We start from the raw sequence: 22,882 nt of genomic DNA, 5'->3' as shown, positions 1-22,882 counted from the left end.
CGAGTCACGTAATTAACAACTCGCATGTGGATAGCAAATGTTTATGATCCAATTTTTATCAACGTCAGAATTGTTTCGTCTTAATAAACTGAAGTTAGAAAAAAAAAAACAACTACTAGCAAAAATTGTTTTACTATCGCGACTATTTGTTAAAATTTAAAATTTAGACACTCTTAATTGGATAAGTTTAATTTCAGCTTTGCTTTTATCTAGATCTAGTTTAATATTTTGAGCTTGATTCTTTCGGGTTTATATTTGTCAAAAGGGATTTATTGAAAAAATATCTCAGCGCTACTTAAAGTAGCATATAACAATTTATATTCATGGTCATAGGCATTAACGTGTCTTTCGGTAATTGCGACTGTTTGAAGTAGTTTCTCGTCCGTTTCAGTTGGGAGTGGAGCACGGCTTTGGTCCCTATTCTGCGCGGACAGGATGTTTTTCAGCTTGAGACGCTCGGCGTTCAATTGCTGTGTGGTCGTCTGACTCCAGCCGAGCTCATGAAAATCGCCCAGCTGATTCAGCATATTTAGAATGTAGATCAGGCCGATGGCGAAGCCATCCTCGAACAGCGAACACTTCGATTGATCCTTTTTGTACATTTTCAGCTTCTCCTTGACGCGGTAGTCGATGTAGTTCATAATCAGGGCGGGTGTTATAAGGAAGAATGTTCGCAAATGATGATTGTGTGGATTGCATAGAAACGGTTGGAAGCCCTGCATTAATAGCTGCAAAATATATACAAAGTTCGTTTTTGATTTATGTCTTTATTCATAAGTGTTGGTTAATACCTTAAAGTAGTTGGTGCAGTCGGAATAGCACTCCTTCAGATGCTCAACACTCTTTTTGTATTCCCTGATGGAACCTTCGGTGGTCAACTCCAGGCCCTTGTCCTCGCCGCGCCCAAAATTGCCATTAAATCGGGACATGAAGGAGCGACTTCTAAAGTTAGCATTTTTACTGCCCGATTGCAGCAGACGCACATAGCCGACAGCGTTGCCTGAAGCGAAGGTTAAATATTAAATGGAAATCTAAAATCATTTTAATCAACCTCACCAACTTGGGTGATAACCTTCCTAAACAGGTCCATATACGTTTCCCCATTGCTGGACACGCCCAATTTTCGTATTTTCTTGATAAAGCTCTCGGCCCGCTCATAGGGATACGATTGGTATGGCCGATTCTGATGCTTCTGCTCGGCATGATAGCGATATTCCTTCAAGAGTCGCGACTTGATGTGCTCATCATGCAGAAACGTTGAGAACGTATAGAATTTCTGACGCAAAAACTGATAGATAAAATTGACCGTTGTGTTTATAATGCCCGTGCCATGTGTCTGCACGGAGTTCGCCACGTGCCGTGTACCAATAATATCGAGATGCTTATTCCGGCTCTGAATTTCAACAAACAATTGCAAATTCATATTGTATGCATATGTCGAGGCGAATGTGTGGATGTTGCGCATTATCTGAAGCACGTCGATGCCCTGTTCAAATAAAATCAATATTCGGTAAATATATAAATACATATACAGATATGTTAATATATATAGTTATGGGTTAGTCTCACATTTACTCTCAATTAGTAGCTAAGCATAGATTTTATATTAATTTATCGCTTGCTGCCTTCATTTTGATTTTAATTTTCAATTCCCAGCTGCCCGCTGTACTGAAAATATTTGCAAGTCGTGCCATATTTTCATATATGTACAAAATGCGGGCTAAATTTGATTGTTACCCAAAAATTGGCATCTACCAAATATGGTTAGATAAATCCAATGATTGGGATCAAAGTTACTTTAACTTTGCTTTCATTTATAGGCAGAGTTATTATTTATATCCAATTTCCAACTCTAATGCAAACTTATTTCGAAATCCAATTTTCTTTTTACTAAGAATCTCATCAATTAAATCAGGCATTTTTTCAAAATATATTTTCCCAATTTAAATAGATAAATTATATATATTATTAACGTTTTGTTTTGTTTTCCAACGAAACTAATTGCTATAAATTACTGCATTAATTCTAAATATCAAGAGAAGTTGCTTGTAACTTAATTGTTATATTTTATATGTCAGCAGCATTATGGGTTAGGTTTTATATATACATGTGTAGACCTAATTGCATAGGTAACCTACCTGATCAATTATCTGATTGGGTAAATAGTCATCGACAGGTCGTAGTTGTAATAGTTTATAGGCCAAATGACGCATCTTTTCGTACGATTTCCAATCGTGCGGCGCAATAGTCGTTAAATTGTAAAACGTTGCGGTAAAATAGTTCTCAAGGTTATCTACGGACATGACAAAGTAAATATATATATAACAAATTATATAAACAAACATAAGTAATGAACCTTTTAGTATACTATAAGCGCCGTCCACTTCAGTTGCAGACACCTTAATGCAGTTCCTGTAATCGATGGTCTGCTGAGTGAATGGATGCTCTTGGCTAAGGAATAGATGTGACAATGCTTCTACACGCAACAGAAACTCCAGATGATTGCATAGAAACTCTTTTTCATAGTCCAATATTCTCTGAGTAGTGCTCGGCTCGTTATATGCCTCATCGCAGAGCTTGAAGATGGCCAGATTTTTGTCCAGCTTGTTGCTAGCCGCAAACATATTCTTAACGTTGGGAAAATGTGCATTATTAATGAATGTATTTACTTAATTATGCCGAGCACCTACTTGCAGTAAATATGGATTATGCTGCTGCTGCACATACTCCTTGAGTCCAGCATCGGATAGCGCCAAGGAATCGTAGTTGCTTAACAGATTTGTGGCATCCAACTGGGCCAGCATATTTTGTTGTAGACGACACAGATTATTGGCTCGCAGCGCAATGGATTTGAGCAGCTTTTGCTTATCGGCCGGCAGTATGCGATCCTTGCCCAGATACTCGCTTAAGGCCAGATTGACAATGGTCAGACGCCGCTTGGTGGGATAGCCTTTGATTGATTTCTCCGAGAGCTTCAGCGTGTACAATATGTTCATTTTCCTCTGCATCAGCTTCAGATCCACAATACTTTTCTTAGTCAGCAACAGCAGATGTTGCATTTTCTGCTTTTGCCATTGCAGCAGGGAGCTCAAGAAGCGTATACACACGATTTGATTCGATGCAAATGTGTTCTGCAATATTTGCAAATACTGCATAAGTTTACAAATGGTAAATAGCGTGACTTTGCTAATGGACAGCCCCAGTGCCAGATGTCGCTTGATCAGGCTATCGATTAAAGCGTTTACTTGAGTCGCATAGCCCTGACCCTGCAATAGAAGCTTGGAGAAGCTCTTGAGCTGGCCAAAGGTGCCGGCGGCAAAGACACGTTGCATATTTATGGACCACAATGCAATCTGGGTGCCCAGCTGGCGGCAGTTTCTCAAATCGTTGGCATTGATTTTCTCCATGCTGGCGTGATATTGCTTCAGGCAATCCTGCACCTTATCCTGCGCCTTCACCAGCGTCCTGGCATGCTTGCAAATGAATGCATGCGGCGACCAGTAAACATTTCGACTCAAGGGCACACGCTGATAGCGGTTCAGTGTGTCCAGGGCGTTCTTCATTAGCTTGCCATCCAGCAGAATGCCCAGCTGATGCAGCACACAAATAAATGCGGTAAGCCTCAAAAGGTGCTTGGGCTGCTCATAGTTTTTGTACTCATTCGCTTGATTCACTTCAATGGAGCTCATCAGTTTGCGTATGTATGCATTGGAATGTTGGGTAATATAATTAACATTGGCGTCCTTCAGATTCAACTGTCGCTTTGTGTCCAGCAAGCTCTGCAGAAAAATCTACCGAAAAAACGAGGATCATGAATAATTTTGTAGTTTAATTAGAGAGACTATGCGATTTTTGCTTACCCGAAATATATTGCCAGTTATCACAGTTTCTATGTCATCCAGAGAGGTTTCCAGGCCATTAATCTCGAATTTGCTGCAATGCTGGAAGATCTCGTTTTTCTTGGCCAGCGTCTGCAGCCACTTCTTATAGAAGGACCATTTGTTCGAAAGGTTCGACTGTTCTGTGAGCTCGTTGAATATAACAATATGTTCCAACAATTCAGCCATTGCATCAAAAACATTCTGGATTGTAATTAGGAATTGAATTGAAATGTTGAGTGTTCAACCTGCCAGCAATATTTGGATAATGTTTATGTATTGGGAGCAAAGCGAAGCTTGATAAGTTCTTGGGAACGAAAAAAGGATCGTTTCTCCATTAGAGTATGAACTAAATAAACCTTATACTATCATCCAAAGGTGAAGCTTCATAGGAACAGACAGACGGACGGACATGGCTAGCAGCTCATCATTCAGATTCCGAATACGTATACTTTGTGAGATCGAAGTGGTCAAGGATACAAAATGCAGGGCCATTAAACAAATGATGCTTGCATCATCTACACATATATCATCGGCATATGGCAGAGGTTAATTCCTTCACAGCATGATCTGCGTTCGTATGATTTTTCCTAGATACTTACAAAGATGTGCACCTCATTGACGTCGACAGCTGTGGCCACGTAGGATGTTATTTGAGTCCATATATTCTGGAGCACAACAATGATGCGTTTTAGCAGGAAATATATTTGGCAAAAGAAGTCAATTGCTGAACTCATTTTACATAGTATGTGCTCCAGTCCCATATTGGGACTAATCCCCAGCGAAATCTGTAAGTTTTCTATTTGAGTGCCGGCATTGAGGAATTTCAGCTGCAATTGATCGGCGGACTTGCTTAAATCGTTGCACTGATTGCACAAATTGGCCAAAGTTGTGAGCGGCTTGTTGGCCAGCAGTTCGGCCTCAGAGAATTTCAAATTGCTGCCGCTTTGAAAGTGGGACTCGATGTAATTGATTTCTATAGCCGGTGGCACTGAAGTTAACAATTTGGAGCCGCCGATCTCATCGAGACTGTTGTTGTTGATCATTTGTTTTTGTAACAATTGCATTTTTTCATCATGTTGCTCCATAAATGTGCCATAATCCTTTAGGATATCTTCGGCGAATATGGCTGTAAGCGGCAGTGGACAAAAACATAAGAGTAACAATGCATATTTATTGCATTAAATACGTACATAAGGAACTCGGTTTCATTGTGCAATTGGTAAAATCTTGTGTTTTGACGGTTCTTTGTTATTAATCGAAGCGATGACATCTTTCAAATGGGCGAGTTTCAATAGCGATATCGATACATTTGGGCTGGCAACTTGATTTATTCTTTTTGCAACAATTTATTCAAAATATACTGCAAAGATACTAGTTACACGCACTGGCACATTAAGTTTATTTTGGATTGAAAACTGTGAAATAAAAAGTCGAAAGTATGATATTCAAGCAAAATAGTTTATAATGAGCACAAATTTGAATTCCAAGCAGTAAACAGTTTTGTGGAGCTCGTGCATTCGAATTGTTATCGAAATATCGTTATGCCCTCTGTGTTAAATCATCGATATATTTCGAAATGGAATCTGTAGCGGCAACAGCTGATTTTTGTTTTGCGACTACGTAGCCAGAACCGCAATTCGCACTCGTTGCTTCTGCTGGCTATGTGGACTTAACAATGCTCGTAATTTAATTAGGGACGCATGGATTGAACGCAACAAGCTGTTGAAATAATGCAAAAAGTTTGTAAAAGCCTGTACATCATCGCCACTCTGTGTACTCTACTCAGCCGGGGCACGCTGGTAGTCGGGCAAAAGCACTACACACGTACACGCAAATTGGAGCTGCGGTAAGATTTGCCTTAAATCTGTATGTATATGCGGCATCAGCAACAATGTTAATCCTTATTACGATTTAGTGAGGATGTACGCCGCATGTTTCAGCACGCCTACGATGGCTATCTTAAATACGCTGGCAACTATGACGAGCTGCGCCCGCTCACCTGCGACGGACACGATACGTGGGGCAGCTATTCGCTGACGCTGATTGACGCACTGGACACACTGGCGACCATGGGCAATTATTCAGAGTTTCGTCGCGTCCATACGCTACTCATCGAGAAGATGAACTTTAATAGGGACATCAATGTGTCGGTGTTCGAGACGAATATACGCATTGTTGGCGGGCTGCTCTCGGCGCATCTGCTATCGCGTCGCGCCGGCGTCGAACTGGAGCCCGGCTGGCCATGCAGCGGCCCGTTGTTGCGTATGGCCGAGGATGTGGCCCGGCGACTGTTGCCAGCCTTTGATACGAACACGGGCATGCCATATGGCACCGTCAATCTTCGCTACGGCGTGCCCAGCGGAGAGACGTCAATCACATGCACGGCAGGTGTGGGCACCTTTCTGATTGAGTTTGGCACGCTCAGCCGGCTCACTGGGAAGAGCATATACGAGGAGGTGGCGCTGCAGGCCATCTATGCGCTCTGGGAGCGTCGATCCCCGATTGGTCTCTTTGGCAATCACATCGATGTGCAGAGCGGACGCTGGACGGCACTGGACTCGGGTATTGGCGCCGGCGTCGATTCCTTGTTTGAGTATCTGGTCAAGGGCGCCATATTACTAAATCGCCCGGAGCTGTTGGAGCTGTTCGCCGAGGCGCGTGCGCCCATTGACAAGTATATGCGCAAGGATGACTGGTATGTCTGGGTGGGGATGAACAAGGGTCATGTGACGCTGCCCGTCTTCCAATCGCTCGAGTCCTTCTGGCCGGGCATTCTGAGCATTGTTGGCGACACGGAGCCCGCCATGCGCACAATGACACGCTACATAAGCGTGTGGAAGAAATATGGCTTTCTGCCCGAATTCTTTAACATTCCAGCCGGCGAAGCGGCGCCCAATCGTGAGGTCTATCCACTGCGGCCGGAGCTCATCGAGTCGGCCATGTACCTCTATCGGGCAACCAAAAACCAATATCTGCTCGAGCTTGGCGAGCACATGCTGGAGACCATTGAGTTCAGTGCCAAAACCAAGTGCGGCTATGCGACGGTGAGTAATACTTTTGCTTTAAGATTGAGGCTTCTGCCAGGAGCTAATCCTCTTGTACGGCCCAACAGATACGCAATGTGGTGACCCACGAGAAGGAGAATCGCATGGAGTCATTCTTTCTGGCCGAGACAACCAAATATCTCTATCTGCTGTTCGATGAGGACAATTTTCTGCACAACGATGGCGAAGACCGACATGGCGAGCTGCTGGACACCGAGGAGAACGTGTGCGTGGTGCAGGCTGGCGCCTATATCTTCAACACCGAGGCACATCCCATGGACATGTCGGCGCTACACTGTTGTCACAATTACAAAGAGGACATCTTCACGATGCTTGATCTGCCCAGCTTTACGTCCAGGTCGCTCTTCGAGCGCAGCAGCAAACAGCGTGTGGCCAAGCAGGCGAAATGGAAGCCGCAGTGTCAGCCGAGCAAAGGCGACGCCACCTTTGAGTCGTCACCGAGCAGCGAGCCGGGCAGCTCACAAAATAGCCATGACCGGCCCAGCACAACCATGGCCGTGGACATTGAGGTGTTCGATGAGTTCCAGCAGCCGGCGGCGGATGTCCTGGTGAGCAATTTCGAGCGCATACGCGAGGAGCGCGAATACAATCGAACGGAACAGACCAGCGTGGTGGCACGCAATCAGCTGACCGTCAGCGATCTGGATGGGTTCTTTGGCCAGCGTCGCGAGCATTTCGCCAATGCCGAAGACACGCTCAGCTATGTGCTCAACTTTATGGGCAACTACACCATGGACGTGGCCTTCATCCGTGGCCTACAGCTCTTCGATGGCAACATTAGCAGCGTGCTGGGCGTTGTCGCCCAAAAGGAGTACGAGAGTCGGATGCGCTCGTTGTGGCAGCTTTTCGAGCTGGAGCAACAGTATGCGGTCAACATACGACTAATCCGGCGCTTGGGTCTGCTCAACATACAGCCCGACAGCGATATGATGCGCAACTATTTGGCCAATATACTGGACGCACTCGATCATTTCGAGCAGCTGCCGCTGCAGTTCTCCTTCAACGGGACGCTCGGTCGCAACGATAGCGACGTGGAGCTGATACGCAATGCCATACACGCGGCGCGGCTGGACTACGAGCTGGCCATGATGAACACAACGGCCATGCAGGAGTTTGTCCATCGTGTCTATCTAATGGGCACCAATGAGGCGCAAATGCTGCACTTTCAGCCGCTGCTCAATGCCGACGAACTGGGCACCCTGCACGTTGTCGAGCTGCAGCCGGCCGAGCAGCGGGAACTCTTCAAATATACGCGACGGATCGTGGACTTTCGCAAACGCATGTCCGAGACGGTCGATCGGCTGCAGACGATCATGCAGGATCTGAATGCGCCCAAGACGGAAACGACGACATCGGTCCCGGCGCCGATGCAGCCGCTCGCAATTAGCGCTCCGCCCGCCGCAACAACAGACGGACAACAGAAACAGCAGGAGCCGCCGGCGACGCCGACGCAGCAGCAGCAGCAGCCGGATGAGGGTTCCGTTTGGTCACAGCTGGTGCAAAATATTTTGCGCAAAACAACCGTGCAACGGATCAAATTCGATGAGGACGTGCTGCTGGAGAAGACGCGCCAATCTCTCGAAAAACATGCCCACAAGCAATTGTCCTATGAGCTGTTCAGCTGTCGCCGCCCGGAATACATTGAGGCGTTCGCCTATCGCGAATACTATCCGGAGGCGATCTGAGCTCCCCGCCCGCACGACTGATCTGTAGATATTTAGATATATACACATATACATACATATATATATATATATAGATACATATATATATATAAGGTTAGGCAGTTGTTGTTTGGTTGCCAACAAATCAATTTGTTTATGCGATTGCGATTATGTAATTTATTAATACTTGTGTGTACATGCCACAATACTCAACACAGCGATAGCTTTTCGAGTGTGCGTTCTTCTGTGTCAGTGTGCGTGTGTATTTGTCTATCCGTGTGTGTGTTCTTTGTCCGTGTGCTTGTGGCTGTGTGCGTGTTTGTTTTCTTTCTTTTTTTGGGTTGTAATTAATTTCATTGACTGTTGACATTCCTCCTGATTAAATTGGTGTATTTAATGCTTCCGCTTATTGCGAGCGATACGAAAATACAAAGGATTGCACAATTCAATCGAATTGGCCTGCGCCAGCTCCTCCTGGCATCGGCTACTGATTCCGTTTCAGCCTCAGCTGCGGCGGCACGCAATCGCATTTATTATACCCTGTAGGTCAATCGAGTTGAACTATTCGTATGCTTGACAATTAGATGAGTTAATCAAGCGATGTCCGTCTGTCTATTTGAACTAGTGGCAACAAATTTGAATATTTTTTTTTTACTTTTCTCGCAGCTCAAATTCATTTTATTAATTCACATAAGTCTCCTACACGCGCCCTTCTATGCGATTTTTATGGCCTCAAGGTAAGTAGACACTCAGAAATGGACATTTCGGGTTTTTTTTTTATATTAAGATATAACTATATATATTAATTTATTATATTTTTATTAAAATGTACACATGGACAACAATACAATAAAAGCTTGTAAAATATTATACAAAATAAAACTAGTAAACTTTATATTATATTTACGAAAAACGTTTAGCTTACTGAAAGCGCTCTTATATTTATTTTACTCACAACGCCACACTTATTGTATTCTACATAGCGTCCTTCTATGCTTTAATATAAAATAAATATTTTAAGGAACTTGTGTTATTGTCCATCTCACATTCTCGCCCTCTCTCTCTCTTTTTGTCTAGCTTCATTTAACTTTAAGATTAATAATTAAGATTAAGACAAACGTATGTCAGGCTACAGGGTAACATATAGTCAGACACGCTCGACTGGAACACTTTCACTTGTTCCAATGCTTTTATTTTCGGAAATTGCTGCATACTTCAAGGGTTCGGTTCGGCTTACTTGCGGAAACGTAACGACACAAATGACGTGAAATAAGCTGAGAAGCAGCGAAAGGGAAAACTTTTTGCAGTCACGGATAACGATAATGATAATTACGACGATGATGATGATGATCAGCTTTGTCCCCGTTGCAAATAATAAATGGCAACGCGGCTGGTGACGTTGGCGTTTCTGTCTGTGTGTGTGTGTGTGTTTATGTAGGTCACGCCGCTGTTGCCGGCTGCCATTTGTATGCGTTTGCTTGTATACAAGTATTTAAGTAAATATGTATATATGTATATGTGTGTGTATATATGTATGTATATCTGTGGGTGCGTGTGTACAATGGCGAAATTGCCTGTCATGGGGTGCAGTAATAATAGAAGCAAGTACAAAAAACAGCAATAATAGCAATGGCAAAAGTTTAATGAGTTCAAGTTTTATAAATGAAAAGACAGGTAGGCGTCCTTGTAGCACAAATCCCAATCAGACGTAGACGGCACGCTACGCGCCACAGACGTTGTCCTGGCCAAGCGGCATGAAGCCAAATGCGGCACTGGCAAAAGGCGACGCCGACGAGGATGTCGATGACCAGAATAACGATCACTTCGAAGGTGATCCACGTCCAATGCCCTACGCATTCGAAAAGGAGTTAATTAGCAAGTCCAATAAACACATACGCATCTGTGATGTGTTCGGGCCCCCAAACAAAGGTATTTACATATGTGTGTGTTACCGTTACTTTTGATCGCATCATTTTCTCTCCTTCGGTCAGACGAATGAGAATGAGAGGACGGACAAAAACAATACAATGCTTTTTCATTCATGTAAAAGAGTATAAAAACTCTTTCTTTCTCTTTCTCATCCGTTGCCGAGTAGTTAGCGAGACTTAAATATCGGTTCCGCTTCTAGTTCTTTTTTTTAACCATTACTTCAAATAGCTCTACGTTTTCATATACATATGCTTATAAGTTTTATATTTATTTATTGCTTACAGTATATCCAATCACTTCCAAATTTTACGCCAAATACGAGCAACATTCGATTTCAAAGGCGCAGGCGCAACGTCACAGGCTGCTTAATTCGCCACCGGATTATCCGTTACTGGAATCACAGATGTACGGCTGGATACCGCTACAGTGTCGAGAGGCTGCCACTTATTTAAATTGTTTACATGCACCAAAACGGCGCTGCCGTATGACTATACACGGCGAACAAATTATAGCAGGGCGAATTACTGAACGGCCGCCGTACAATGGTTTACAATTCATACTTCATTGAAATAAATCATGTACAATGTACAAATATAACTGCAATTTACTTGCAGATAATTGTCTAATGAACGTATTTTGTTGTGCGTTAACCAGGTCTAATATTTATAGCACATTATTGCACATTTCCAAAATTAAAATATTGAAGTGCTGGCAACGCTGCAACTTGCAACAAGTTGGCAGCTCACTATTTGCGAATGTTTACTTTTTATGCTGTTCTTGCCAGAATTGTTTGCTAAAACAAATAAATTATAAAATGGACATAAGTGCTACTAAAGAATAATACACAAAGTACGCCACACCGCATGAATATGGTAGGCACGCAAATAACAGTCGAATGAATTGGAACAATCGAAGTTCATGTTTTTTATGGCATTTGTTGCCCCCAACAGCAGCAGTTGTCTTCATTATCGTTGATTTCAATATATTAATTCATTAACAGACACAAACAAATAAATCCGCGCCCCGTGACAGAGCCACGGACTCGCACGCAAGCGACCAAACTAATTCCAAAGAAGATATCAACAAGGGTTCGTCGACTCTGAATCTGGAACAACTGTTAGATGGCATATTCCATGCCGTGCAAAAGCTTTGTAAGCAAAACATTTAGAAGGCTTGATGTGCATAACAACATAATCGTTCTTCTTTAAATTCATGCAGGGCTGCAGGGACGCCGCATCGCCTACTTCATCATGTGCGAACTGGGCGGAAATGAGCTGCTTGAAGCTGCGGCTTCCTGGTGTGTCCAACATCCAGACATTGCCATCTGTTTGCTGGCCGCCAGTTTTGTGTTCCTATTACCTTTGATTATAATTTTTGGCTTTGGCATTATTACCTTGGCAATCACTTTTACTGGTATTCTCGTATTGGAAGGTATTTGATAATAATTTGGCAACTAGATCGAACTGGACATTTTTATATCGTTACAATTACAGGCACCTTGCTGACTGTTATCTTCATGATATTTCTGGCATGCATTGGCAGTTTGGCTATTGCTGTGGCCGTGTTCACCCTTATTGCATATTTTGGATTTTCGCAGTTCTATCTATTCTTTGGGATGGAACGTCACCGAGATGCGTTCATAAAGTTTTTAAAGGCAAATATGAGTACAGAAAATGCAAACGAATCGACCCAAAATACAACTTAAGCCGGTCATTTAACTAAGTTAGTTCCCAAAAAGAAAATATGTCGAATTCCCAGTAATAAAAAGACTGTAATATGATTTTTTTTTGCCAATGAAGTATTTCAACTGTTTATCAACGTCGTTTTGATTTGCCCACTGTTCAATTTGCCGATATTCATATTGTTGATGGTCGACATCGATAGTTTTATTCAAACCATCCCTAGTATATACAAGTAGTGTTTGCTGCAAGAAATTTGTGTATTAAATTTTATTGTCAGGTGTATGCATTTTTTCATAAATCCTGCTTTTCAGCAGACTTTATAATTTTTGACACGGTGAGTAATCTGTTTAACTTATAGCTTATTTGGTGTCGTGTTCTATATAAATTATTAAGTTGTAAGTAATCTGATTGTTGACATGCCCAATGGATGCACTAGACATACAAACATACATATGTACATAATGTGCAATGTGTGCTATTAGCAAGTTGTTCTCTTAGAAAAAAAGAATGAAAAACAAACTAACATAATTAAGTTGTCTTCACAGCCCTGAATAAGTCGTCAAATTTGAAATTTCCAAAAACAAAACTTAAATGTATTTTTAATATACACTAAATGTGTTTGTATCGAGTACATTCATTAAATAATCGATTCTGAGTACAAGTTTTGCGATAACTTAGTCAATCGTCCGATAGTATCGTTTTAAGTATTGCAGGTCTTTGCCATATACACACATACTTAGTTTTCGCTGGAAAATATTTTGTAATATTCGTGTATTTCAGTGCGAGAAAATAAATAAAGCCTGCTTTAAAGCAGATTAAATTATTATTAACGCGGTAAGTTCCTGAAGTTGAATAATTTGTATCCAGAACGTCGATTTTCCAACAAAAATAAAGAAGCTTTATGTTGAAAAAAACTAGTGTAAGAAGAAACGTAAGAAAGCTGCTTTCGTTTATGGGAATCAAGCAACCAGCGGGGGAGTGGTAGATTCACACATACAACCACAAACACTGTTAGTTGCGAATTGTGTGTTTATATGAGTTATCCATGTTTAAATAGTTATAAACATAAACAACGTCAGCGAGTTATGCATTCATAATTTATTATAAATTCATGAATACTCGATTGAATGAAGAAATCTATATATATTTATGTTGTATGTATGACATATGTATGTATGTGTGCTGGCAGGGAGCTGGCACTTTTCTGCGCAGCATAAAACATACATATATATATGTACACAGTGAAGTATGCAGAAATTAGTGTGCTAGTGCACTATCCCAGTGAGATGTATCTATATATGTACATATGTCTATTTAAATTGCTGTCAACAATAGAGAAACCCAAAGCGGGAATCCATTTCCGTGAAAAATGATCAGTTTATTACCATTTTGTATCGCAGCATATGGCAACACTGTTAAGCTGCATTGGAGTTTGCCTCTTGTGTACTTATTTACACACATGCTCTCTCTTTCCCGATACTTCTCGCTCACTCTCGCTGCACAATGTGTGCATGTATGTTCGTGCACCGCGGCCGCTACGGCGTCGTTCTCACCGTTTTCCAGTCACTTGTCTGTTTCGCTCGGTGCTGGTCGTTCGCTGCGTGTGCCAAGAACCAGTACAAGGCTTGCCACAAACAAAAAGAAAAAGCAAAACAGTGAATACTACAAATAATTTTTTAATATTTTTTTTCTCTGTGCATGATTAAAAGAAAATTAGAAGTTGAAGTAAATTAAAGTCTGTTCGAGTTACTTGCGTGATTTAAATTACGTCAGGTTTTTAGCTGTGCTCTTCGCTTTGCAGGTAATCTATCAAAAACTACTTTGGTTGCCCTACATGCATACACACATACATATATGCATACACACATACAGGCATGCATACGCACATACATACTATCTTAAGTATGCACCTTAGCATATTTTGTTTGCACCGCAACGTCTCGAAACGGAAATACATGTTTGTTCGTAAAGACACATATGTGTGTGTGTATGCGTGTATATATACGTACATATATATAGTGATACAATACGAGTGAGCAACGATACTCGGGTTACCTGCTTTTTTGAGAGAGTATAAGTGAGTTGAGGGAGTTAGTGTCTCATCTCACGTTTTTTTTTCTCAAATTTGACTCAGCAGCTCTCACGTAAAGTTTTTAACTGAATAGTGTGTCAGTGTTAATGTACATTGATAAACACATACATACTTATATCTACATAAACAACTAGTTATGTTTTCTGGAACCGTGAATGAAAGCTCTGCGTTAAATGAGGGCCATAGAAACGATTAAGCATATTAATATGTATATAGTATGGAGCATTACCTATGTACACAAATGATGATCATGCAGGTAGCAAGCCGGTCGGGCCGGAGATTTACGGCCCGAAACAGAAAAGTACAGAATCGTATTTATTGCAAACAATTCATATCTTATACACGCGGTTTCCATACTTTTTCCGAACCGAACTGTTATATTTGGGTATTTTGTATTGAACATTTTTATTTCTTAATCCACACTAATAGATGTACATTTTTTATCGTTTTAGGTGTGGTGTAAATCGCCTAAATCACCAAGATGAGTTACATGCCAGCCCAGAACCGTACAAGTAAGTCTCAAAGAGTTGGTAGTTTTAGAAATACTTGTTCAAAATAATAAGTCGATTTGGTCATTAATTAAAATACATTAAGATACTTTCGTAACCTATGTATATGTATGTAATAATATTGAACCGAGAATAATTTGTATCGTTCATGAACCTTAACAGGTTCGTTCACAACTCATTGAATAAGTTCAATTTAACTAGTTCGCATAAATTTTAAGTTCTCTGCTCTGGTCAACAAATTGCTGTTTGTTTAACTATTTAAGTGAAGGCCCTTTGCATTTGCGCTCTGTTTTGTCCGATGCAGATGATTCAAAGCGTGATGGGGGCGGGCAGGGCGGGGCCCCAATCACTTTTATTGTTTTACAGCTGCAGCACAAATTCGCTTCAATGCTCATTGACAAACGATTATTTGCAGAGCAAAGGCGCAGTGTAAGTAATCGATTTGAAAAAATTGCGGGCTAGCTCCAATGCTTATCCAGAAACAAAAACAACAACAGCAACAACATGAACGGAATCTATCGGTCGCCATTGTTGTTTATGTTCTTTTGTCTGCTTTCTTTTATTTTTTGTTTTATAGCTGTAATGCATCTCCTTCTGCTTGAGTGCGGCCATCCCTGCCAACTTGTTCATTTGGTTCTTTGTGCCTTCAACATATTATGCTGCCTTTGCAAATTGCGCTTTGTAACGGCAGTTGTTGCTTTTGCTTCAAACACAGCTTCTCCCACTGCTGGCTCTGCTTGTGCTTCTTCTTGTTGTTGCTGCTGCCACTTCATTTGCAATCTGTTTGATTTGGGGCGTGTTGATGTATGCGTGCATGCACTCACTCTCCTGCTCTTTAACACGCTGTCTCCCTCGCACACACTTACTCGTTGTAAGCTCTTATACATTTTTTTTTCCCCCGTTCTGCTATTTCAACTGCCGGCACACGTTTGGGATTTTTGTACAAAAATTTAATTAGAGCGCAGCAGTGGCAGGCGGCGTCAACGTCGGCCTAAGGGCGTTTCGCTCCCGCCTGAGAATATGGCACAAAGTGCGTTTAATCGATCTGGGAAATAAACATGAATAGAGGGCTCGCCTTCAAGGACTCCGTCGTTGGCAGTTGCAGTTGCTGCGCATTAATAGCGCAAATTCAAAAACAAAGCGAATTGCTGAGCAGGCATAATTAAGGCAAAGTGGCTAACAAAGCGCCCAACGCATTTGGAGCTCGATTACCAGCCCTGCGACACACACACACACACACACACACAACACACTCGAACACACACACACACCCACACAGAAGCAGCTGCCATCCCCTGGCAGCGCGCAGCGTGCATTTTTTAGCTTTGATTGCTCGTTGAGACACAAACGACGCTGATGGGTTCCATCTTCACACATACACACATATTTATATATATATGTATAGTACATAGTATAGTATACTATATATTCATCTGTATATATATGTTAAGGCACATGTTTCCTTTATTTTGCAAAGGGACCGTCATTTTTATAATATGCAAAAAATGTCCTGCAGCGCTCAATCTGTCACGTCCCTATTTCAGTTGCTGTTTCAACTTATGTGTTTTATTTTTTTGTTGCTGTCATTTCTCTGTCGCTGTCGTGCCGTGTCGTGTCGCATTTCAAATACGACAAGAAGCCAGACGTTGGCTTTGGGCCATTTCCTCTTTAACCCATTAGCGTCCATGTCTTTAATCCTAGCTACGAAGTACACTTGTCATTTTGCACAACGGAAATACAAATCCACTAAAACGTCTTTAGATGAGTATTTTAAAGTGTACATAAAGTAAATTGAGCTGACAAGAAGTGGCACATGTAAGAGGACGCTATAAACCGAACTGAATGTGTGGGTGGGGTGTTGGGGAGAGAGTGTGTGGACGAGACCAGCCCTGTTGCAGGCATCTAACAGCAAAATGAAAGGCCAGCATGTATAATGTTACAAGTAAACTTGCGATTCCTGGTAAATATAAATACCGTGTACCTATTCAAATATAAGGTGACATCGCCGAGTCGGAAATCGCCCGATCTAACAGACCATAAGAGCTAATGACACCAAACATATATAGGGTATCTCCTATTCAGACATCCTCGAACAGACAATTATTGTTTCCATCTGTTTCCATGTTTCATTATTACAAATTACAAATTTGCTTTCATGTCGCCTTTCTATGCGATTCTCATAAACTGAATAGGGCTAATGTATATTCTATGTCTCGACTCGAGAGTTCATTTTAGAATTTAGGCTTAGATAGATATTATGCAATTACAATGGAAATTTTGTTGTTCGTAGTGTCCCATAACAATCAATATAATCCGCCGGATTTGCCGCCAATGGTGTCGGCCAAGGAGCAGACACTGATGTGGCAGCAGAACTCGTATCTGGGTGATTCCGGCATACACTCGGGCGCCGTCACCCAGGTGCCGTCGCTGTCTGGCAAGGAGGATGAGGAGATGGAGGGTGATCCGCTAATGTTTGATTTGGATACGGGATTTCCGCAAAATTTTACACAGGATCAGGTGGACGATATGAATCAACAGCTGAGCCAGACGCGCTCACAACGGGTTCGCGCCGCCATGTTCCCAGAGACGCTCGAGGAGGGCATCGAGATACCCTCAACACAATTTGATCCACAGCAGCCAACCGCTGTGCAGCGCCTATCGGAGCCATCGCAGATGTTAAAGCATGCGGTGGTCAACTTAATCAATTACCAGGACGATGCCGAACTGGCCACACGCGCCATACCGGAGCTGATTAAGCTGTTGAACGATGAGGACCAGGTGGTCGTCTCTCAGGCAGCCATGATGGTTCACCAGCTGTCCAAAAAGGAGGCATCGCGCCATGCCATCATGAACAGTCCCCAGATGGTGGCCGCTCTCGTGCGCGCCATCTCCAATAGCAACGATCTGGAGAGCACCAAGGCAGCTGTCGGCACGCTCCACAACTTGTCGCATCATCGCCAGGGCTTATTGGCCATCTTCAAGAGCGGCGGCATACCGGCTCTCGTGAAGCTCCTCTCCTCGCCCGTCGAGAGTGTGCTCTTCTATGCGATTACCACGCTGCACAATCTGTTGCTGCACCAGGATGGCTCCAAGATGGCCGTGCGTCTGGCCGGCGGCCTGCAGAAGATGGTGACGCTGCTCCAACGCAACAATGTCAAGTTCTTGGCAATTGTGACCGATTGCCTGCAGATCCTGGCCTATGGCAATCAGGAGAGCAAGCTTATCATTCTCGCCTCCGGCGGACCCAATGAGCTGGTGCGCATTATGCGCTCATACGACTACGAGAAGCTCTTGTGGACTACATCGCGTGTCCTCAAGGTGCTCTCGGTATGCTCCAGCAATAAGCCAGCAATTGTTGATGCCGGCGGCATGCAGGCATTGGCCATGCATTTGGGCAATATGTCGCCGCGTCTCGTCCAGAATTGCCTCTGGACACTGCGCAATCTGTCGGATGCGGCCACCAAGGTGGAGGGTCTTGAGGCGCTGCTGCAATCGCTCGTCCAGGTCTTGGGATCAACGGATGTCAATGTGGTCACCTGCGCCGCCGGCATACTCTCGAATTTGACTTGCAACAATCAGCGCAACAAGGCGACCGTTTGCCAAGTGGGCGGCGTCGATGCTCTCGTACGCACCATCATCAATGCCGGCGATCGCGAGGAGATCACCGAGCCGGCCGTTTGCGCCCTTCGTCACCTAACCTCGCGTCACGTTGACTCCGAGCTCGCTCAGAATGCGGTGCGCCTCAATTACGGCCTATCCGTAATTGTCAAGCTATTGCATCCACCATCGCGTTGGCCTCTGATCAAGGCCGTCATTGGACTCATTCGCAATCTGGCCCTCTGTCCGGCCAATCATGCGCCGCTGCGTGAGCACGGCGCCATACACCATCTGGTGCGTCTCCTGATGCGTGCATTCCAGGATACAGAACGCGTAAGTACAATAAAACCCTCGCAGCGTCAATTATCAGACTGGTTAGATATACATATATTATTGATAACCACATCTGGATCTGGAGCTAGCTTAGTATTAGTCATATATGTTTATATATTTAAACCCACTTTTTTTTACAGCAACGTTCGTCGATTGCCACCACCGGGTCGCAGCAGCCGTCTGCGTATGCCGACGGCGTGCGCATGGAGGAGATTGTGGAGGGCACCGTCGGCGCCTTGCATATCCTTGCGCGTGAATCGCACAATCGGGCTCTCATACGCCAGCAGTCGGTAATACCGATCTTTGTGCGTTTGCTCTTCAACGAAATCGAGAACATTCAGGTGAGTGCCTGTCACACTTTTCTTAATGATCAAATTGAATATATAATGTTTTTGCAGCGCGTTGCCGCCGGCGTGCTTTGTGAGCTGGCCGCCGATAAGGAGGGCGCCGAGATAATTGAACAGGAGGGCGCTACTGGGCCACTCACCGATTTGCTGCATTCTCGCAACGAGGGCGTGGCCACTTACGCAGCCGCCGTGCTGTTCCGCATGAGCGAGGACAAGCCGCAGGACTACAAGAAGCGTCTGTCCATCGAGCTGACCAACTCGCTGCTGCGCGAGGAGAACAACATCTGGGCCAACGCTGACCTGGGCATGGGTCCAGACTTACAGGTGCGTAATAGCCACTAGGATATATATTTTGATTTGGATCTATGTATATACATATATATCTATTATAAAACCCGTCTTGTTTCGAGTCACAATCCACGAATCTGTACATAAACATTTGTAGCAAATACATTTATAACTGAAACTATTTGTAAGCATATTAATTATGTATATATTTCAAAATTACCAACATATTATTATCATTATTATTATCAACGAAAATCGAATCATTTTTATTAATGTTAGTTTTAAGTAGAGTTTGATTGCAAGCATTTGGCCGTAGCTAATGGACGATTTAAATTCGAGTTAATTGAAAGATTCGAATTACAAAAAAAAAAATACTTTTTATCATATTAAGAACAAAGTAAATTACCCCCTTGATTTGCCACCATATATACATATATAATCTTTATACATATATTCTAACTATTTAGTTATTTATTTCAACATGTTAACTAATTACCGTTTAATTTTTGATTTTGTAATTAATTTGAATTTTGATTTATTTCGTTTCTTTTATTTTCTTACATTATGTTTTGTTTGTGTGCAAAAAAAAAAAACAAAAATCGAATTCGAACAAACCGACAATCACACGCACACACAAACACACACACACATACACACACACACATACATACACAACGCACAACATCAACAACAAACACTGGCAACTGTGCATCATCCTCTCTCTCAAATACGCAACACAAAAACTCGTGTTCTGTGTCTATGTGTCTCTTCTCTTTCCTAACAACTTTTCACTTCTGATCCATCCATCCAAAAAATAATAAAAAACTCTATCGAAAAAAAAAACCCACAAACACACACCAATCAACCCACACACACACACACACACACACACACACACACACACACACACACACACACACACACACACACTATACAATCGAATTGACAACACACGAACACGTACACAATCTCGTTCACGATCACGATCACGTTCACGATCACAGGATATGCTTGGACCCGAAGAAGCATATGAGGGCCTTTACGGACAAGGTCCGCCCAGTGTGCACAGTTCGCACGGAGGTCGCGCATTCCATCAGCAAGGTATGTATGGCTTGCTTTCACCTTCTACGGCACTAAGGATCTACAATCAACACTAATCAATCACAAATCTTACCCCATTTAAATAACATACCATAAATATGGCCCGACCCCGCAAAAAACCAATGTATGAATATGTGTGTGTAAACTAATTATTTGTTTAAGCCGAAATCCACAGATGACCATAATGGGTAAACCGAAACTTAGCCCGCCCCCCGCCCTCACCATACACCGTAGTTAATTGACCCCGCTCCAACACAACCCCAGGAGCCTTCTGTTAACATCATTAATCATTAGTACATTAACAATTATCACCCAAGTAACTAATTGATTACCTAACAAGTGTCCTTAATAATCGATAGCTACGTTAAGTGTCGTCAATTACATACATAACTATCGATTACAACACAAGTGTCCCAATTAATCGATTACCACTTCACTGATTCAAAAGTCAAGTTCACATGAACTAAACTTCGATCGTGTGAACTTAGCTTGAATATCTTGTTCTAATGCTCATGCTCGATACAGATGTATGTGTGTATTTGTGTTCCCCAACCCGAGCCCCTGCCACAGCCATGGACAGCGCCACACCCACCCGAAGCCAATGAGCACCACCCATTGACCCCGTTCTGCATGCCAAGTGTGCTACGTAAAAATATACATATAATAAAAAAAATAATAAACCACAAGCGTAACTTTACTTCATTTCTCTTTGCGTCTGTTTAGTTAGTTACACCCCCTTCCCGCCCATTATTTAAAAAAACCCAAATTCAAAGTGTCTATTCAATGTTTCAAAATCCGTTCTTATATCCACTCCACACATAGTGTAAATCATAAAGGGTCAACTTTTTGACAAACAGAAAAAATAAAAAATCATGTGTAAACCTTGACGTTGAACTAAAAAGCTCTGGTGCTATGCTAAAAGCACTGAAAGCTCCACAGGAAGTGAGCAAGAGTCGTATTTCGAGCATATTTAACATGCATGTTAAATCCACAACAAAACATTTTACTCGAATGTTAAGTTGGGGTCGGATTCTAATGTTTCATACCATTCGTTTCTTCCTTGCCAGCAAGCAAATAGAGAGTTAGAGGTAACTGTTCGTAGACCTGCGTACATCCCCCCACTCTGATATAATTACACATATAATATTAATATACATCCACACATCCACCGACACGGAAATATCGAACTTGATACAGTTTGAGGCGCCCTCGAAAATTGAGTTCTCTTGAGTTTCTTTAATTAATTGTTTGTTTTCAAATATTAAATGGCTATTTTAACTTTGATTTAGTATCAATTACAATTATGTTTTAAGTTTAATTAAGCATTGATTTGGCATGCTTCTTAAGTGTTCGATAGAATATAAAATATGTCCATACTTTTGCTTAATATAATTGAATGCATTAACTGGAAAGTTTCCTTGTACATATGCATGTCTATATATGACTTTAACCATTAGATCCGAGTGCTTTATCTCTTATATATTACATATATTATATAATTTGATATACTCGATACTATTTATATATTTCAATAACATAATTTTGGCTGTGCTTGCGATATAACACTTATCAAATCTCTTATTCCGCAGGATATGATACTCTACCAATAGATTCAATGCAAGGTCTCGAAATCAGCAGTCCAGTAGGCGGTGGCGCTGGCGCTGCTGGTAACACAGTAGGCGGTGGTGGTGGCGCCGGCGGCGCTGCACCACCCGGCGGGGCACCCACATCGCCCTACTCCATGGACATGGATGTCGGCGAGATTGATGCGGGCGCTTTGAATTTTGATTTGGATGCCATGCCGACGCCACCCAATGACAACAATAACTTGGCTGCCTGGTACGATACCGACTGTTAAGCACAGATCACGATGCTGATCATGATTATGATTAAGATGACGACGACTACGACGACGATTAACAACTTTGGTTGTTCATTCAAACACAATATAAATACTAAGATAACTATCGACCATCAACAATATGCTACAAGGCAGCTCAACATATATTAACAAAATTAAGAATAAAAAAAAACCGAAACGAAATCGATACCTTTGCGCGCGCTCTCCCAACTTGAAAGAGCGTAAAATGCTAAAAATAGAATGTGCTCTCAAGATGTATGCGCTTCTATGTATGTGTATGTATACATCAAATGATGTTTGTGTATGTGTAAATTGTGCATCAACAAAATATGTACACATGTGTTTATATATATACCGAATATAACATATTGCATAAGGCGGGCTATGTCATTTAAAATGTTTTTTTTTTTTGTTTTTTCAATTTGCCTTTACAATTTAGCAATTGTATCTAAGGTAAACACACGTTCATATAATGAATCAGCTAAAATACTTAGCCCTTTTCGTATACATACAACATTTATTCGCCTGAAATA

At 42.3% G+C, this 22,882-nt stretch overlaps 5 protein-coding genes across 8 annotated transcripts; 4 read left to right on the top strand and 1 right to left on the bottom strand.

Moving 5' to 3' along the window:
• Positions 1-254: 254 nt before the first annotated feature.
• On the bottom strand, positions 255-5,288 carry SWIP (strumpellin and WASH-interacting protein). Its single transcript, XM_064684705.1, has 9 exons — positions 5,072-5,288; positions 4,481-5,007; positions 3,861-4,082; positions 2,691-3,791; positions 2,357-2,627; positions 2,139-2,293; positions 1,057-1,486; positions 792-1,000; positions 255-728 (listed from the first exon to the last, which is right to left on the bottom strand). Exons 1-9 carry the CDS (start codon positions 5,088-5,090, stop codon positions 270-272), a joined length of 3,393 nt encoding a protein of 1,130 aa, XP_064540775.1. The 5' UTR covers positions 5,091-5,288; the 3' UTR covers positions 255-269.
• Positions 5,289-5,484: 196 nt separating this feature from the next.
• On the top strand, positions 5,485-8,772 carry Edem1 (ER degradation-enhancing alpha-mannosidase-like protein 2). The gene is made up of 3 exons (XM_064684706.1): positions 5,485-5,727; positions 5,797-6,925; positions 6,994-8,772. The coding sequence occupies exons 1-3, from the start codon at positions 5,612-5,614 to the stop codon at positions 8,629-8,631; spliced, it is 2,883 nt and encodes a 960-aa protein (XP_064540776.1). The 5' UTR covers positions 5,485-5,611; the 3' UTR covers positions 8,632-8,772.
• A 1,524-nt stretch (positions 8,773-10,296) lies between these two features.
• On the top strand, positions 10,297-11,124 carry LOC135430143 (uncharacterized). The gene is made up of 2 exons (XM_064684698.1): positions 10,297-10,539; positions 10,824-11,124. The coding sequence occupies exons 1-2, from the start codon at positions 10,365-10,367 to the stop codon at positions 11,105-11,107; spliced, it is 459 nt and encodes a 152-aa protein (XP_064540768.1). The 5' UTR covers positions 10,297-10,364; the 3' UTR covers positions 11,108-11,124.
• A 151-nt stretch (positions 11,125-11,275) lies between these two features.
• Ldaf1 (Lipid droplet assembly factor 1) lies at positions 11,276-12,319 on the top strand. Its single transcript, XM_064684696.1, has 4 exons — positions 11,276-11,411; positions 11,540-11,690; positions 11,758-11,970; positions 12,033-12,319. Exons 1-4 carry the CDS (start codon positions 11,403-11,405, stop codon positions 12,242-12,244), a joined length of 585 nt encoding a protein of 194 aa, XP_064540766.1. The 5' UTR covers positions 11,276-11,402; the 3' UTR covers positions 12,245-12,319.
• Positions 12,320-12,453: 134 nt separating this feature from the next.
• arm (armadillo) lies at positions 12,454-22,559 on the top strand. Of its 4 annotated transcripts, none has more exons than XM_064684693.1 (7): positions 12,454-12,555; positions 14,766-14,825; positions 17,113-18,752; positions 18,893-19,093; positions 19,151-19,423; positions 20,392-20,488; positions 22,078-22,559. In XM_064684693.1, exons 2-7 carry the CDS (start codon positions 14,795-14,797, stop codon positions 22,344-22,346), a joined length of 2,511 nt encoding a protein of 836 aa, XP_064540763.1. In that variant the 5' UTR covers positions 12,454-12,555; positions 14,766-14,794; the 3' UTR covers positions 22,347-22,559. The 4 variants fall into 4 exon arrangements, with proteins under 4 accessions (XP_064540763.1, XP_064540764.1, XP_064540760.1 ...); XM_064684690.1 differs by lacking the exon at positions 12,454-12,555 and adding an exon at positions 12,904-13,055; XM_064684692.1 differs by lacking the exon at positions 12,454-12,555 and adding an exon at positions 13,888-14,022.
• Positions 22,560-22,882: the final 323 nt, after the last annotated feature.

This window comes from Drosophila montana, unplaced genomic scaffold (genome assembly GCF_035044405.1).
Source record: "Drosophila montana isolate Dmon_TW-CO22-7 unplaced genomic scaffold, ASM3504440v1 contig_2954_1, whole genome shotgun sequence".
NCBI classification, from domain to species: Eukaryota; Metazoa; Arthropoda; class Insecta; order Diptera; family Drosophilidae; genus Drosophila; species Drosophila montana.
Note: the sequence above shows the minus strand (reverse complement) of the source record. Positions and strands in the feature narration are given on the sequence as shown.